Here is a 19,064-nt window from a genome sequence, read left to right as displayed (position 1 = left end):
CCCCGCGTCTCTTGTTGAGGCGGCTGCGGCAGAAAGTCGCCGATCCGTCGTTCGTCGCACGTCGACGAATCTGCGGCAAATCCTGTGCCATGGCCAGCCGTATATATATATATATATCAAGCAAGTCGGTGAGTCGAGGCGCTCGTGAAGATGCACTTAAGCTTTGCTTTCCGACCGGGGGCGGCGCTATACCCGAGAATGCTCTGCTTCTGCTGGTCCCGCGCGGTAATTTATAGTGGATTACATTCGAGCGTTTCTCTCTCTTTGGATTTGAAGGAGAGAGAGCGAGAAAGTGAGGTAAAAGTTTTACGACGCCGTAAAGGTCGGAGCCGAGATTTAAAATAAAAAGAACAAAACGGCAGACACATGCAGTGTTCTATAGGAAGAAGGCCTTCTCGCGCGCGCGTTCCCAAGAGCGCACGTATGTGTGTGCGTGTGTACGTGAGCACACACGTACTCTTTTGTGTGAGTGAGCGCGTCTTCGTGCGCAATCTCCGTGCTTTCATTCGCTTCTCCTCTTGGTTCTTCTTCGCCTTTACATTATTGCCTCGACCGATGAGAAAGTTTTTTGCCGAGTTTTGAGCGTGCCGCGTACGGCTTTCGAGTAAAGAAGAGATTCGCGCTCGCCCTCTTTTTCGGTGATTGCTTTCCGTCCTTTCCCGCGCGTATACGTCTTCTCTTGTTTCTTGAGGGAAAAAAAAAAAAGAACGATTTCGACGACGCTTGCTGCTCTTCGCCATTCTCTCTCTCTCTCTCTCTCTCTAGATCTTCATTTTCAACACGCATTTCGGAAAAGTGAAGAGCGCTGCAACTCCATTTGACTGAGACCGCGCGCGGCTTAGAATGCGAAAACTCTTGCGGTCGAAATGAACGGCAGCTCTAGCTTTGCACGGGGCCAGAAAAAAAAAAAAAAAATGTGGTGTTATACCGGGAGGAAACATTTACTACGCTGGCTTGCATAGCCGAGGAAATTATACGTGGGAACGAGACCGAGGTAACGAACATAACGAGAAAAAAAAAATCATATGAGAAATTCTTCCGCGCCGTAAAACGGAACGAAGGAATGGAGGTGGCGGCGGAATGGATACCGTATAATTACGCACAAGCGGAAGATGAAAAAAAAAAAATGTTTTGGTAATGGTTTTACAGCGCCAGTTTTCCGGAGCGGAGGCGACGGAAAAACGCGTATAGGTTTATATAAATGCATGCGTACATTACTATAACCTTGAGCGAACTTTTTCATGTTCAAAACATTTTCTGTACTAACGTCTGTGAGGAGATCGTTTCTGTGTACGTTGAATCTGAGCTGCCAAACGTCGCATCTTGTAGCAGCCGTACGGGTTAGGTTGAGAGGTATACTACGGGTGCCTTGGAACATGGTCCTTGGAATTCACAGCTGAGGCTTTCGTTGTTTGCAGTACGTGCAGTATAGTTGTCAAAATGCTTCGAAGCATGTTCGGCGAGCTGCTTCAAAATCGCAACGACAGCGCTTGTCCTGTCCAGAAGTCGCTTGCGATTACCACGTTTACGCTGCTAGCTTGCATCGTGAGAGTGAGAGAGCGATAGCAGCGCTGTTCCCGTCGATACACCTGGTAACAACAAAGAACATTATATCTATGTGTATATTATGAGCAGTGAGGACGTGTGCCACGGCTTCATCAGTGGCTTCTACACTTCCGACGAAGAGTGTGTGCACTTCGATTTACACTATGTATATATATAGCCTCGGTAACGCATTGGTACGGCTTCAGGATCAAACTAACCAATGCAGAAACGACGTCGTTTTGAAAACCGTCACGGGTCGCCAAGTCTCATCCAAACCTCGCGTGCAATCTTGCGTCTACACACGTGAACCACGCAAAGCCTTTTCTGGAGAAAGAACCGCGGGGGGCCACTTAAAGACGCGCTTGTTTCTCGGCTCCGCATCTCGAAAGAACGCGCTAGGTTTCATACCGGCAGGGCTAGTCGAGCGAAGCGGCTTCCGGCTGACTGCCTGCTGCTTTAGCGACATCTATATAGCCACTTCAAGCCACCAGCCTCATGCCATTCGCGTAGCGACAGAATTCACTATTCGGCGGCTTGTCTGGAAAAAGAGGAAGAATGTGCATTCGAGAAAAAAAAAAATTACGAGTGTGTATACAACGTAGAAAGGCCGATCCCAAATAAAATACGCGCAACTGAAAAAAAGAAGAAAAAGAGCATACCACTTGTGTCCATGTAACAGCATTGCTATGCGGCTTCTATATCAAGCATGCTGTACTGTGCCTCGTCACACCGTGGCCCTCGCGATCATACGCTTGTTTTGATGTACACACAGCGCGCGGAGTCACCGGTGCGTAAGAGAAAGAAGAACTGGGAAGGAAAAAGAAAAAAGAGAGAGAGAGATCAAAGGCATATCGCTTGAGGGAACAGACGTACGGTAAGAAGCTTGTAGGGTGGTTGGTGGCGCCGGCTGCCACCCGCCCCAGCAATAGGCTCTTCATTAGAGGGGCGCCAATCAGAGGCACATTCAAGCGAGCCGCGGCGGATCGACCAATCGGAGGGAGAAATGCGAAACTTGAAATCCGACACCCGTTACGTCATCATCCATCATACGCGATCCCTCCCCCCTCTCTCCCATTCCTTACCGCCAACTCAGCTTCATCTCTCCCTCAGGTCGACGCCGACGCTGTCGACCCGCGCCGCTGCTTGAAATAGCAGCCGCCTTGCCGCAGGTGCCCCCGAGACAGCGCACCTTCGCGAGATCTTCAAGCCGCAATCCGCCATCGGAGCCGCCAACGTCTAATTCCACTGCACGTCATAGTTGGATAGCAGCAGCGAGTTGCTGCTTTGCCTCCCCCCTCTGCTGCGACTCCCACCCTCACGCGCGTGGAAACAAAGAACGCACGGCTTTAGTTTTCAATGAGATTTGTTTTGTTCCTGCTCCGATCCTTTCTTTCCGGGACTGGTGGGAGGGGCCGTGGCGGCATCGCAAAACAGTGGCGAGTGTCACATACACCTCTAGAAGCAGGGAAACGGCGTCAGCATCCGAGGGCCTACGGTCTGTCTGGCTGTCTGCCTGCCTCGGAGGGATGAAGGGAGTGGAAGTGGTTGGTTGGAGAAGAGCGGGTCTTCCATCAAACGCAGTGCGGCAGGTTGTTTCACTCAGAGAGCGCGTGGCAGTTAGCCAGCTAAAGTCGTGTGGTGCATGTCTCTCCTCCTCCTCCTCACTCCGTCCGTCTCTCGCGCGCAGATGAATCGGTTTCTACGGGCAACGTTCGTGCGCCCGGTAATAGAAGTTCGACGTTCGCGCAGTTTGTTGTTTTCTTCTCGCGTTCGGCTACGCTGCGAACAGAAACGATTGCCCGCTCTCTCTCTCTCTCTTTCTCTCGGAGAAGATGATGACTATCCGACTAATTGCGAGAGACGCGCGTCCCGCGCGGTGGGCCGTCCCGGTGTCACTGGCGTGTGACAAAAGAAAGGCTTGCAGCCCGCATCTATATAAATTGCGTGTACACGTTGTTGTTGTTGTTTGTTTTTCTCACTGTGGTTCCCCTTCAGAGCCGCGGAACCAGCAGGCCTTGTCGCGATGCGTCGCAGAAATGCCGCTCTTGCGAGCAGGTGGTTTTTCCTGCAATGGCAAGGAGCACAGCAGCGGTGCCTTTTGTTGCAATGGGAGGTTATAGAGTCAGGAGATACGTTATTGGCAACGCCGTGCCCACAACACAATCGCGTCGTTGTTGTTTTGAGCAAGTGTGGGTTAGAAACGACAGTACTTTGTACAGCGCACAGCGCATATATGGTACGTGGCTTCATATTGTATATACTGTCGTGAAAAGTAATGTCGCATGCATGGGTGACGTGGAATGCTGATCGCTCGTCTTGTGTCGTTCTTCATATTCGTAGCCGCTCGTTTCCGATTGGCGTGCTGCGGTGGATGGTTAGTTCATTCAGGTGTACCTCATACGGACACCATCTCTTCAGTAACAGTACGTATAATATTCAGCTACCTGCTTTCCACCGGTATTTAGGTGCGCCTTTCACAGAGCCCAGTATAAGAGAGCGCTTTACGTCAAACCTCGTCTAACGCGACATATTCTGTGGTAACTGCGTCAAATAATGGCATTCTTTTCTAATGTCTTGGGCGATGATATGTAGGTACTAATGTGCAAGATTTTTTATCAGGTAGCCCAGTATCATTCAGCGCTACGTGATAGTTGCGGGTGCACATACATTTTGCGAGGTTGGGTTGGGGATGTGAAAGTTTGGACGCGTCGAAGGCTGCTTATGGCGACTCGACCGCGAGACTGATCACGTGATTCGCTTATAGTGCGTCCACGCGGCTTAAAGGGATCTGTTCATACTTGGGGCGTCGTCTTGGTCGTCACAGCGAAGACGACGGCCAAACAGGTCGCGTCCCGTGAACGCGTCCGCCCACCGGTTCGCGCGGATTAGCCAAAGGGGCGCGGTTACATAGCGCTGGCGTCTTTCGCCCGGCCGAGGGAGTCTCTTCTTCTCTCCGCTAATCCTAGACACGCCATTTTATCCCCCCTTCCCGCGACCTTGCTTCAGTGGATCATTGCACGCTCAGAAAATAGTCGCGCGCACTACAGCCAGGCGTGCAATTGACGTGTTCACGCACCATCTGCACAGCGAAGGACACGTTTACTCAACCACCCGCTCAAGGGGCTGGGCCGCGCGCATGTCTGTAAATAGCGCGTGTACAGTTTGGTTCGCTGTTAAATGCAACACTGCAATGCGAATACCCACACTTTGCCGGTGTCCTCAATGCAAATCTGAGCTTTCAAAAAATAGAAAAGGAAAAAAAATCATAGACGGATTAAAGGAAAATGAAAATTTCAGGTTTAAACAGAAAAATTTGCTATCCTACAAAGGGGAGGGGCTATCGGTGGACAGATGGGCATGCAGAGAAAGAAGGTGGTAAAGTGTGCAAATTACTGCCGTTATTGCTGGCTACCATAATTTGGTTTCGCATACTCCTCACCCGGTTATACTGCCGCTATATTCATTGACACAACTCCCACCGGTGAGATTTATGAAAGCGCAATGCAGTATAGACATACACGCAGTGTTATTGGATCACGCACTTCATTGTGGCCGCCTCCTCTTATAGGCAATTTTTCGTAAGACACATGGGAGCCGCCATCTTGGGCTGTTAAGCGAACGTTTTTCCTATTTTTGTATGTCACGACGTGAATTAACAAGGTCATGAAACGTCGAATGAACCAGCCCAACCGTTTACACGTGCATGCGCCTACCATAACAATGTTCGTTTAGTTGTTAAAGATACAAAACGGCAAAGTTAACAGCCCAATATTGCTTCACCGAAACCCATCTGTAATATAGCTATGCTGTCCGTGCACCATAATGCGTGCTCACTATTATTCCACATATAGCTGTATACAGGAGACAGTACTTCGAGGTGCCATTAAGCGTAGCGCGCAACTGGAAATTGACGTCTTCGTATATAGGAATGAGAAAGGAGGTATACCTTTATATATGCTTCGAGCCACGAAGTATACTCCGGAACTTGCCTCCAAGCTCGCGCGCAATCCAGTTTCCTCGTCGGGCATATCTTAACGACAGTTTTCTTTTGAGAGCGACGCGAGAGCATTAGCGTCGAACTCACGGTGTAAGGTGAAGGGCTCTCGAGGGTGATTCGAAGGGGGCTCCAAATCTACGTAATCGACGGGCCGGCGCCACCACAAAATGAGCGCTGCGTGAAATGCTAATGGGGCGACTGTGTGTGTGTATATAGGCAGAGCCGTGTCCGCTGTGGCGAGCCCCGTTTGAACCCGCAGACCGCAGTGGTCTTTCGCTGCGGCCGTGTCCCCAACACGCAACAAGGATTACCGATTACCACGGTGCGACCTTCCTTCTTATTGATCCAAGTCCGAGCGAACGACCGTCGTCGCGTTTCCGGATCACCGCTCTGTGTATAGATGAGGGTGCAGAGGTTTGATAAAGGAAAAAAGAAAAAGAAAAGGCTATTCGGGGCAGCGCGACGCGTCTGCAGAAAGGGATTGCGGGAACGGGCTGGCAACCGGGCAGCATTTGTATGACCGGCTACTCTCTCGTTCAAGAGTATTATCCGTCTCTTAACTGCACTGCACTTTGGAGCAAATACATAAGAAGTCCGGTCTCTTGTAAGAGAAGCTGCCTTTTCTTTCGTCGTCGTAAAGGCGAAGGTGCACCTGAGGATGCGGAGGTGACATGACGGATGGACGACCACGGCGTCGCGAAAGAAAAGGAGGTAAACACGGCTTCGCGACCGAGAGTCTCGCGCATAAACCGCTGAGCCGTGCTTGTCAGCAAAGTTCAATTTCTCTCTTTCTTTGTTGCAGCAGTGAAATAATATTACGCTAATTGGCGAAAATTAGTTTCACTGATGTTCGCTGTAGCGAAATTAAACCCCCTTCTTTGCTGCCAACGGCAGGTTGGCTAGACTGTATACGTATAATGAAGTTTAAAAAGTACACACGGAGTGAAGGAAACATTCCGTGACGCGACTGTTTAGTATGGCGGAAATGGGTGCTTTTGAGCGTTCGTGTGTTTGCGTGGCGTCCACGAGTTGTTTTCTCCTCGCAACATCCCGGTGTGTTTAGAAGCGAACTATACGAACATGACGATGTGGGTCCTTCTCTTCGTTCGCAGGTTGACAAGGCTGGTTTCACGTCGGAGGCCGACCTCAAGCCCCCTCTGCCGGGTGGCCACCCTCACCACGAGCCCGGCAGCCCGCGGTCCGCGGTCGCCTGCTCTTCGTCCTCGGCCAAGCTCAAGAAGAGGCCCCTGTGCCGCTTCTGGAAGCTTCGCTTTCCCGCCTCTTCCTCCTCGCGAAGCCGCCTCGTCGCCCTGCTCGTCGGCATCGCCACTCTAGTCCTAGTCGCCGTCGTCGCATCGCTCGTCTACACACGTAAGCTGAATTGACGTATATACTATACCCTCCATACACGCACTGTGCTCGGGAATTTGAAACATTGCTCCTTCCGCCGTCTGCTGTTTTCTTCTAATGCTCAGGCTATAGAATTGTAATTGTCAACATCCGGGCTGCAGCGACATCAATATACTGCCGTTCATGTAGCGTCTATACATTGGAAATGCGGGGCCCTGTTCTAGCATTGTATTGTGATCATTTAGAAATACTTCGAAAAAGACAAGCCCGCTAGATATGTTCTTGGGGTGCATGTCTGGCAGGAAAAAAAAAAGTATCAAATGGTGTAAAAAAACAGATGTACCGTATTTATAAAGTTCATTAGTAACTGTGCTGCGGTAGAAATGTAATAGCTTGCCTATTTAAGTGAAAATTCAGTGATCATTTCAGAAGCTGTTTACTGCCGTCGTCGAGCAGCGATCGCATCGCTTGTTTTCAACCCTGACGCAGAAGCCATCTTGCTGTCCTTTGATAAAAGCGTTTCGATGGGTATATGGATGACGCGTGCACATTTCTACGAAGATGTGCAATGAGAAACGCGTGCAATCTTCGTTAAATGCTAAGAGGAAAGTAATTCGCAAGCGACGAGATTTTTTGCCGAACATCGGTAAAATGGTAAGTCAACTCTGGCGCCGTCACTTACAGGCACGCAGTGCTCGGAAACGCTTCGGTGGGCTCCCTTCTGAACCATTTGACAATGAACAGCAGCTTCTAAAAAGCTCCATCGTAGAAGTTACTTTTTGGTGGTGACGCCTCATTTAGTTGGCATCCCGTCTTTCGACTATTCGCAGTGTACACAAGGTCCAAGGTGGACGTTAGGAAAGAAGAAATCCGTCAAGACCCCGAAGGTGAGTCTCCCTTATGTACACAGTCTTGATTGCTTCGCTCACTTGTGCGTGCATCTTGCGCGATTTGCGCTTCACTGGCACTGTCTCGCTAGTTTTGCGTACAGCGAAAATATACAGCTGTTGTCACGTCATCGTTTCACTCGCGTCCATGTCGTCACTGCTTGGCATTGACTATTCGAACCCGCGACGGTGCTCAATTAGAAACGCTGTTTGTTTGTTTGTTTGTTTGTTTTATTTTTTATGGCAAGAACAGGGCGAAATACGGGACGGTGAAACACACAGGACACACTCCGGTATTTTGCGCTATTCTGCCATAGCGTTCTTGAACCAGCTAGCCCACCTAAGAACTCTCGTGCTGTTTCTTTACCGTGCAGAGCTACAGAAGCCTGACTGACACAGAAGCATGACTCAGCAAGCTCACGTGCCAATAGCACGTGAGCTTGCATGCCACTACCACGGCCGCTGGATGAAAAAGCGCACTTTTTCATCCAGCGGCCGTGCCACTATCGTATCGGGCTGAGAGAGTTGGAACTTATTCATGCTGTATAAGCGGCTCTTCGTGCATTATGCTCAGCACGCTGTTTGGATGGAGCACTCGTATACACGCGTAGAAAAGTCAACAGAGTAAACAATAAGCCACCTCGGTGGCGTTTGACCCTCGGGGATGACCTCCCGATTGTTTTTTTTTTTTCGAACCTTTCGACCTGGAAATATAAAAGAGGGCAAGGTGATCTTCCATGCGTGTCCGCATTGTTTGTTTCGGACCGAGCACACACAGCAAACACTTGGAAGTCTCGCCAGCGCGTTAACGTTGGAGTCCACGGGCGCGTCGTCATGCATAAACACACTCGACGAGAAAAAGAACAAAAAAGAAAAACTAAACAAAAGAGACAGATAGAGAGTGCGCGGATGGGCGTGAGAATGCCTGGCGTTCGAAATTCATTTTTCATTCCGTCCGAGCTGCTGGCTCGCAGCTGCTACTGTTGTTACTGCTGCTGCATGTTTGCGAGTCCTCGGCCTTGCGACCCTATCGGGACAGGAGATCGCGCGGCGGCGCACGCAAGCGGTGGCTGACTGTTTTGCTCCCCGTATTTTTCTTCTTTACTATTTTATACATTGTGGCAGATGTGCAGGTTCGTTTAAAAAAGAAAGAAAGAATGACACCTCCGTTTCTCTCAGTATATATTGAAGGTATGCAAAACTCTTTGTTATTAACCAAAAAAGTAAAAAGAAACATCAGAAAACACGATAGAAGCCTCGCGGAGCTTGATTAGGAAAACGCGCACGCGCGCTGTGCACATACAATTAGGACCAAAAAAAAAATGTAAAGCTTGCGGAACCGGGCCTTTTCCTGCATATTGTCATTTGCCTTCCCAATTGTGAGCACACAGTATACGTGCTTTTCTTGCTTGCCCGACACGTTGCTCCTTCTTTCACCAGGCTAGTCGTTAAAAGACGCAAATTTCGCATTGTTTACTCCGTGCCTGTGAGGAGCAGAGCCTTGGGTATATACAGGTAAACGAATGGCAGGGTGTTGAATATACACATATGCGTTGGTGGCACGTATTGAGAATAGTCTGCAGCGAAGCCAAGCACGCATATACATTTCTTATTTCGCCGTCTTACTATACAGCGGTGGCGTCGCTTTCTCAGTGAGCGATGAGCGTGACTCCCATACCTCTCCCGACACATTGTTTGTGCCAGATCGGAAAGCGACGATAAAAAGCAAGTCACATGGGGCAAGTAAACGAACTCGCGCCTTGATGGCGCTGACGATGTCGTGCGTCTTTTCTTGCTCTCGCGCCTCCCTTCGCGTTCGTTGGCATTATGGTCACGCGAAGACGAGATTCCAAAGCCGCCGCCGCGGTGCGGCGGGGATGACTATATACACGAGGCACAGGCACACAGACGTGCAGGACTCGACGAGCGCTTTGTTTAGCCGTCTGTCAAGTATAGTCGCGGGAATGCAATTAAGCTTGAAGCATATACGCCATACGGCACGTTCTTTTTCTTCGCCCTCCTCCCCCTTCGTTTAATCTGACCATGCTCTCTCTCTCTCTTTCACTTGGAAGAGGGATGGCATGCGTTGAGGCTGGACGTCTTGAGAACCTAATTGCCGCCGTGGACCCTGCATGCTTATTTGTTCCTTTCTTGTCCTTATATATATATATTTTTTCCCGTTCAGAAGTCTTGGCTTTTGTTTGTCACCGTCTGTAGTAAAATTAGTCCAGGAATACGATCTTCATAATTCTCGTCACACCTCAGGTACCTAGGTAATGGTTGTTATTGATTGCGCCGCGCCGCCGCTTGTACACTGCATAATAGTGACGCTTTCTTTCTCTCTCTCTCTCTCTCTCTCTGCCTCCGCTCCCTCTCTTCGTCTTTGCTCGGGCGAGCGAACACCTGGTGTTTTAGATGCAATCGGAATATGCTAATGTCCCACCTGGCGCTAACGACCTTATAGTATGCCGAAGATTTGTGCGCTTCAGCAGGCAGTGACAGCTGACGTGTACCGGGCTGCATGGCTCTTGGAATGGTGTGGGGTGTGCACGGGAGAGGGCTTAGTGCGCGCTGTGCTTTGATATTTGAATGACGAAACGGAAGAAAAAGGCTTCCGAAACCCATAGCCTGTAATAATGTTCGAATTCCACCAGAAAGAAAGAAAGAAAGAAAGAAAGAAAGAAAGAAAGAAAGAAAGAAAGAAAGAAAGAAAGAAAGAAAGAAAGAAAGAAAGGCTTGAGTTGCGAATGAACGAGCCTTGTCTATTCAATCTAGGAATGTGCGTAAAACGAATGACAAGGGGCAAAATGATAGTACGCACAGCTGCGCAGTACGTATACGTTCGTCTTACCGAGCATTTGTTTACCAAGACGTATAGGCGCGTAATTTTCGGACAGTGCGTCATTAACGCGTTCAATTAATCATGCGTACGTCGTTCCTATACCTTCAGTGTGCCAACTCTTGCGAAGGGTCGCATACCGCGAGTCGCCGTCTGCGACGAAGCGGCTTAAGTCGAATTCGATGACTCCGTAGTTTACCTGCCTTCATGTCGCGCGTGCGACTTGCAGCGCGCGGGGGTAGGTCGGCTGAAGCTGACAGCTATACCTACCGCGCACGTGGAATCTCGCGTGCACTCCAACGCTTTACCGGCAGCGTATACTCCTCATTATACCTAGCAACATTCCCGCGGCCCCGTAACAGTTGGGCGCACTTGCGAGCCACGGGTGAAGACCCCTGGCTTGGATGATGAAGTAGAGGAGGAAGAGCGGGTGTGTATATAAGCGTTGAGCAGAAAGGCGAAAGCGCACGGCGCCACACCCTCACACGCGCGCGGTCGTAAGTCGTCGTCAGACGCGGCGTTTTTTCCGCGCCACGAGTTCGCCTCCCCAAGTGGCCAGGAAAGAAGAGAGAGAGGGAGAGAGAGACTTGCGCTCGCGTCGTTAGCGTCGTTAACGTCAGCCGCCTTGACTGCATGCAGGCGCGGCCTGCCGCGCGGGGGTTTCGGCTAATTCCCAGCGCAATAAGCTCATCCGCCCCGCCGAAGCGTCGGCCAAGGGAGGACGACCCGAACAAGTTTTGCTTGCGCTTTGCTGCGCTGTCGCGTGCACACATGCCTGGCGTCGTGGCCTTGCTCGTTTATTGACGCCTCGCTGTTCCTCGATTTCTCTAACGAGCGTCTCCGCTGGCTTCTACTTTCCTAGTATGTATATGCAACGCACTCGCTTAATCGCTGCATATATAGTTTCCCGGCAACCAGAGCCTCGTTCTATAAAACAGGCATGGCTCCATAATTGAGGTTAATTTTCATTCGACAAGAACAAGATATACGTTACACGGAAACGTGTTTAACGCGATGTGGTTGTTGTGCAATTTGTCACAAGAGGCGGCAAGACGTCCCCATTTTATACCTACGTTTGCTGTACGTAAGCTGCCGCTCGCAGTTCACGCGTCTGGTATACCACCGCCCGTTGAAGGCTAATGTGTTTCACGGACGTGCTTTTATACTATAGTTAAAGTTCGACGACGGACGTACAGACAGGTCCACTGTTAAAGGGAACACTTGCGTGCCTGGATTTCGCTCTCTTGAAAAGGCGTAGTGGTTTAGATTTGCATAGGACTATAGGTGGTTGACAGTTATAACTTCTTTTGACAGAATATATGCGGCATGCACGAACGATGTTTCTACATGCACTTGCAGTTAGGGGGCATTGGCAGCATGAAAGTTGCTCATTCCGTAGTGTTCCCTTTAACACTGTACCGTACTGTACGTGTCGAAAGCTCTCAATGTATGCAACTTCGCATGAAGGCTTTTGTCTCTGGTGGATTGACAGACAAAACGAGAAAAAATAAACGGACACATTGTATTCTATTGTTCTGCTCGTCACTCGTAGTGTCGCTAATAGACAGAGTGAAAAAAAAAAAAAAAAGGCGCTGCATCTCTGGGACACGCTCTCTGTGTACGCCTGCGAAAAGGAAGAAGGACACAACAAATTGAAGCAGGCTTGCGTTTCGCCTTTTTTCTCGAGCTCGCGATCGCGGGAAACGGACAGAGAAGAGAAACGCGCTGAGAAAACGCTCATTAGCCGCTCGGCTGTCGATTTCCTCTTCTTCTTCTTCATCCTGTTGTTTCCTCCCTCAATTATACTGCGGGGGAAACGTAATTCAATAACCAGCCGAGTAATTACGAAGAGGAAAAGCGCGGGCACCGGCCGCCCTGTCGGTCCATTGGGCACACTACATGGCATGCAGCGGAGAACGCGCCGGGCCTTCTTCACTGTTACGTGTATACATCGCACGCGCGGAAGGACGTGAGCGCGGTACCGGGTAATCAACGGAGCTAGCGTTCTTCATCCTTTTGGTTTGCTTTCTCAGCGAAACCGATTGCGTGGGCGTGCATCGTCGGCAAGTAAGCATTGTGACGAGAGGGGGCGTTGCATAAGAGTTCTGTGGAGTCGTGCTTGTCAGTTAGTCGTTCCTTTGTGAGCCACCTTTGTGTAAGCTTATACGCATGAGTGCCCGTTCACTGCGGATTGGAACAACAGTGGTGCGCGGATAACTTTCGGACGTCATTCCCTGCGTTTCGCTCTGTAGTTAGATTGCGTTAAGCTGTATAGTTAAGGTTCAGTGGCGTTTGTTTAGTTGTTAGGTATAAGAGCCCAAACTCTGAAGGAACGACCGTCTGTTCCTCGCACTTTCCTAAGGCAGTCACGTGTCGGATTATTATTATTTTTATCATGTTTTTTTACTCCAGGAGTGCGGTAATTACGCCATGAAGTAACCACTGCAACGCGTTATATTCATGCAACTGTGTGCTCTGCTTTCTTCTACAAATTGGAGCGTGTTTGTTATGCTTTCGTGTCTGTTATGCTCTCGAGAGTAATCCTCGACTTATTCTTACAACATTGTTATGTAGAACAAGCCCCGCTGCCCCCTTCCTTCATTGAATAGAAAATTAACTAAGTAACTTTGATCGGAAACATGTATGTATATATGGAATCGACATCTTGTTCGCGTCATTCCGACACGGGCAGGGGCGGCGCCAGGATTTTTTTACTGGGGGGGCACCCACGACAAGTGGGTTCCTTCAGGGGGTGCAGAGAGGCTGGGAACATATGCATTGTATTTTGACTATGCTTGCTCTTGGGGGGGCAAAGGGGGGGGCAGGCGGAAATTTTGGGGGGGCTGGAGCCCCCCCAAACCCCCCACTGGCGCCGCCCCTGGACACGGGTCATCACTTCTAGCGTCCAACTCTTGCTATCCCCGCGCCTTTCAGAGCGGAGACCAACATGTCAACTTTACAACTTGGCGTAACTGTTGCCACGCGGAACTTCGCGGTGTCAAACTCTTATCGCGACCGCGTTTTAGCGCCAAGCAAAGCGCACCCCTTTTCTTGCCGGGGAACACGAAATGGACGCAGTTATGTGACTGTTTTCGCGGGAAGCTATCGCTAAGCAAACGTGCGTTTTCCTGCCATATAATATACATAGACGGTGGACTGCAGGGGCAACAACTGCGCGTGTACGTGTTCACAGAGGTAACATTCTAATTTTTTTTATTTCGCCGGAGCGGACGCGTAAACCCTCTCCTTGCTTCGCGACACCGAGTCACCAGAAATTCCGTCGTAAAAAACGACCCGCCATCCGGTGCGGCCGGCGCGACGCCAGTATCTCCCATAACATCTCGACGCGACGACGCTGCGGTGTACCACGTGACTGAAAGTTTGGAGCCGTTATCTCCTCTCGCGAAGCCATATCGTGTCTCCGCTGGAAGCAAGCGAGCGGACACGCCCCGCCAGTCCCACCTGAAAAACCTCCACCGTTCCCCTGACGACGTTGTTTGACTGTCTACGTGCCGCGCACACACCCGCATGAACTTCCACCGCGATGTCGACACCGGAAACGGCCGCGTTGCAGGCAGTGAACGTGTGTGGTGCATATAACGCGCCATTTTTCTTCTTTATTTTGCTCAGTTTATACTCCATAACTCCCTCGCGGTTTTCTGCCTTCCACACGCGCATGCGTCGCGCCTTCAACAACAGCGCGCACCTTTCTCGGAAAAACGTCTCAATCAACCAACCGCGTCGACGGCAAAACCAAACAACAGAGTCATCAAGAGAGAATTGACGGTGTCGAGCGCGCGCGCGAGCGTCGTGTTGTCTCTGAAAACCCCGGCTATTGCTTTTTTTTACGGTGGGCCGATGACTCGGAGCCGTGTGTGTATGCATGCATCGGCGCACCAACGCCATCCACGCCCACGGCTCGGTGAAATTGTTTCTTCTAACAGAAGAAATAAAGAGAAAGCCGGCCGGCCTCACAAAACAAACGGTTTTCTCGCGCCGGAAACTCGGCAAAGAACACAGGTGAACTTTTTTTTTTCTGTCATTTCCGGCTTATAGGGCTATACAAAGCGTGTACACCTGTATTACGCTCCTTTTCGGTATACAGCCGTCGGGGGTGCATTTTCCTTTGTCGGCAAGCTCTTCTTAATTCTCCCAGCGGTATTGAAATGTAAAACGATTTGCGTTTCATGCGTCGCCCGAAATTGCCCGACAGCTGCTGCTGCTGCTGTAATACATGTGGGTGGCGTTTACACCGAGATTACTTCGACGACGCCTTTTCATTTCCTTCTGTCGCGCTCAATATGCCGAGTTTCTTCTCCCGTGCGCAACAGAGAGGGCGCTCGGGAGGTGTGTGCAGCGGGCGACACCTGTGGGCCGGATTGGGCGACGGGCAAACATGGCGCGGCCCGTGTCTTAATGATAGAGCTATTGCACCAGTGGGGCCTATATAGAAGTGCCACTTCTGTTTATATAGACAGAGCCACCACCAGAGGGACACCGTGCACCTCGCCCGAGGTCTCCTGGTGAGAGAGCAGGCGCATGCGCTAACGTGTTGCAGCTGCAGCCCTGTGATAAAGTCGTGTGCGAGGGTCCGCACCCCCTGTAATCGTGAGTCCCGGCTTCCTCGGGAGGCAGGAATGCGACGGAAGAGAAAGCGTGGCTGTTTTCACGCGAGAATACAGTGAGGGAAATGTGGTGCCGGTTGGAGTCGAGAAAAAAAGAGTGTGTTTCTTCACGTGCTTTTGAAACCGCAAGCGTTCGCTACTCCGCCCTGATTCCTTCCCCCTCTCATCTTTTTATTATTGATGCTTGGTCTCTTCCAAGGTTCGTGACATCATATTTGGAAAAGCCGCTGCCAGTGTCTTTCTGTCTTTCTCTTTTTTTTGTCAGCTCGACTATTCAGGGGGAGAGAGAGAATATAATGCTGAATCCTAGCTCTGAAATTTCTGAAATAGCCTGCTTCAAGTCGCACGAAAGGTGCGCGAAATACACGCAGAAACGTCTGTGTGTTCATCGGCGTTGCTTGCTTTCCCCGTATTCACGAAAATTATATATTTCACGTTTTTCTTTTTTTTTTCTCCGGGAGGCGCGCGATTTCTAGTGCAAGAAGGCGCGGAAAGATTTCTCTTTAAGATTAGAATAAAAAGGTGGGTGGCGGTCGTAGCAAGGTGGCATGCGACAGCATCATCTGGCGAATGGGAGGGAGATAATAGTAAGAGATGACATATAATAAAGTAAGCAGCGGTCACCAAGGGCTCAAACTCGCCTTCCAGTCAGTGAGTGGGTGGATTCGGCTGCGGCTTACAGCAAGAGATGTAACACAAGCGGCCGAGCGTTGCGACTGATGCGGAGCGCAGACAGCGCGGCGTTTTTGAAGTCTTTTAGTTCCGTTTTTTTTTTTTCTTGTCTCTACTGTGTGCGCAGACTCCGCTTCATCGACACCCAACTATATCAGTTCCTCAGTCACATTTCTCCGGACACGTTTTCATCTAGCCATGATTTGAGAGGCAGTATCATAGCGACACGCACGAGTGTGATGTGCGACCAACTTCTCCCAGTGAGTAGGAGCCGGACTAGAGCGCTATCAGTGCTTGTGTATGTATTTCTTGTGCTTTCACTCGATGTGCGCTGCCATATGCTATAATCATCAACCAACTAGCCCTCCAGTACATTTTTCAGCGCTATCACAGGAGTAAAGCCTCCCTCCCCCCTGGTGTCCTACTTAAGTTTTGCCCCCGTTAGCTGTGCAATATTCTTCGAGATGTACCATCTGTCTTCTTTTTATTTTTTCATCTGATATCGTTTTTTCTCTCGGATTTCAGTTGCCCTCAGAGGCGACTTCATTTCGCTTCCGCGCGGGCACTTATTTCCATTTCACAGACTTTCTCCGCCATCTCTCTCTCTCTCTCTGGTCTGTGTAATAACGGTAGTCGCGCGTACGTAATTCCTTCGATGTCTCTTGCGCTGCAAGCAGAGAGACCGGAAGTGTGTAACGGCGAAAAGAAAGAACTAAAAAAAAGAATCTGAGGGGGAAAAAAAAGTGTAGGAAGAACGAAACATAAACCTGGCTCTTTCCTGAAAGGACGTGTAATGAGGGCACGGAACGAAGCTCTTCCACTCATGCCTCTATAATCAGCGGCTGGACGTCGGACAAACTTCGAGAGCGCGGCCGCGGACGGCAAAGTCCAATTTCAGGGAATAATGACAAAACTTAGATAAAACGCGTTACAGAAACAGTCTTGCAGGCGCAAGTGGGGACATCTAAGGTCTCGCCGCGTACCATCGAGAAGCAGTGCATGGTACGACCACCGGTCCGCTTCATTTCTTATGCCTGCTGGAACATACCGCATGAGGGCACTCGCATCGGGAACCCGCGAGTGCCCTCATCTGCAATTTGAAACATACGCGTCAAAGGAATCACTCGCTCGGTGTAGTATAAAGTCGCGCATGCGCGCGAGCACGTCCACATGTGGCCCTGATGTTATCAGAACTTGGTGCCTCTTCTAAGCTATGCTCGGTCGTCATAACAACGCGTATTTTCAAAATTGCGTGCAGTACGTTGTCTCATGTAAACGTCGAAGCTTTCTGCATGCACATAGATTTATGGGAACATCACGTGCTCATCTTGAATTCCTCAAACGACATGGACGAAGAAGCAGGAATTAAGCCTCGTTAAATGGCGACCCAAATGGCGTGGCCTTAATACGTTATACTTTTGGAATGCAGGCATTAACTCCTGACGTAGTACAAAGAGAGACGTCACAATAAGCTTAAGTAGTGCTACTTCTTGGCCTTGTAATCGGTTCGTTTTAGCAGAACTGGCATTACAATATGTAGACGACACACATAGTGTTGTGTTCTCTTAGTACAGTGGCATTTCTGCTGGGAAGAAAGCGGCACAAGCTGTCAAACACAGCCCCCATCTCACCCTCTAGCACGCACGCACGCACGCACGCACGCACGCACACACACACGCACGCATACGCATCGTGATTCAGTGTATGTATAACCTTTGTGAACAGTAAATTTAAACCGTATACATAACAGCCTGCTTGTAGCAGCCTCTGTGCCGCCTTTATATATACGTATCGGGAGCCGAGCAAATAACGACGATTCCTGGCTTCACATAAATACGTATTAATCTCGACCGCTCGGCCGTTACACACGTCTTATCCACTGCCAGGAATTCCTGGGATAGATGTACTACGCGGAGCTTTGCTATAATAGATGTATATACTATAATATAGAACTTCGAGGGGTACACATACACCGTTTCGCTGTCGCGCGCCTCCGGGCCCGTGTATAATACTTTGTAGCGCAATCATCCTCTTCGCTACGACTTGAGCCCCCTCTTGCGGGCGATCTGTATCACCTCGAAACGGCTGGACACTGCCCTCGGAGCCAAAAAAAGAAGTGAAAGTCTTTCTTGATCTGCTGAGAGTGTCGCCGCGACAAGCAGTTCTACGCTTTCACAGGGACGCAACTCGTGTATAGCTCGCTTACTAAGTCCCGTAATCCGGCACTGCGTCAGCGGATTATCGAAGACACTCTTCGTTAATCCCCCCCCCCCCCCCGGCCCCCCCTCCTGTCCCCTCCCCGCGCCAGAGCTCGTTCCTTCAGGCTACAACGACAGAACCAAACAAGCTTCGCGATACATGTTTTATATTATATCTATAGGCCCCTCGAAGGCGTGTAATCTGCGACATTGCCCGTCGGGCGTTTAGTATCAGTAGGGCCTTCTTATAGACGCGTCTGCCTTCGTGACGTATTTATCGGCGCAGCTTGTTCGGCTCGTATACAAACTTCACGAAGAAGACAGAGACGCGGTTCACTTAGCGACTGCACGCCTCATAAATGTGTGTATATAGTCTGCCTCAGGATTAGATCAAGATTGCTGGACGTATATGCTTTTCACCCCCCCTCCCCCTTTCCTGTACACATCTTTATCTCTTCATACGGCAGATATATACCTCTATGTTTAATGGGAACGTGATCGTAGGAGAGCCGCACTTTCGCGGGTATCGCAAAAGCGAATCAGATTATTTAGTTAGTAAGTGTCCCGCGAAGTTCTCGTTGTGATATGTAATGGACTTCGGGTGTGTTTCTGTTTCTACGGGACGACGAAGTCGATAGGAGGGCAGTACACTCGTGGATATCGACATACGCTGTCAAACTGTTCTATATCTCCTTACACGAAGATACCCGCGGAGGTCTCGTTACCGTGGTCTATGCTGCTCAAAACGTGTTGCCTTCTCCGTAGATCCACATCTCTTAACAACGGCCTCCGGCGGTGGCAGAAGCCTTCACAGTTGCCTTGCCGAGGAGAAAAGCCCGGCAGATTGCTCGGCACCCTTTTTCGTGGGGCTGATGTGACGTTGGTATACCTACGATGCCATGAGATAAGGCTGTCCTCTAAAGATGAAAGGACGATATGTACCGTGGCCAA

The 19,064-nt window shown here is 50.1% G+C and overlaps 2 protein-coding genes across 4 annotated transcripts in view; both read left to right on the top strand.

The window, feature by feature from the left end:
• Positions 1 to 19,064, top strand: part of LOC119383606 (60S ribosomal protein L19) — a 310,809-nt gene that overhangs the window by 168,346 nt on the left and 123,399 nt on the right. The gene's annotated exons all lie outside the window — the stretch shown is intronic.
• The window catches only part of LOC119383607 (uncharacterized), a 169,815-nt gene that overhangs the window by 118,167 nt on the left and 32,584 nt on the right, over positions 1 to 19,064 (top strand). For both annotated transcript variants that reach the window (XM_037651857.2, XM_037651856.2), the window contains exons 3-4: positions 6,655 to 6,913; positions 7,723 to 7,779. In XM_037651857.2, the coding sequence (XP_037507785.1) occupies positions 6,655 to 6,913; positions 7,723 to 7,779 (316 nt within the window). The remainder of the gene's footprint in view (positions 1 to 6,654; positions 6,914 to 7,722; positions 7,780 to 19,064) is intronic.

The sequence above is a fragment of the Rhipicephalus sanguineus genome, chromosome 2 (assembly GCF_013339695.2).
Source record: "Rhipicephalus sanguineus isolate Rsan-2018 chromosome 2, BIME_Rsan_1.4, whole genome shotgun sequence".
In the NCBI taxonomy this organism is placed as follows: domain Eukaryota; kingdom Metazoa; phylum Arthropoda; class Arachnida; order Ixodida; family Ixodidae; genus Rhipicephalus; species Rhipicephalus sanguineus.
Note: the sequence above shows the minus strand (reverse complement) of the source record. Positions and strands in the feature narration are given on the sequence as shown.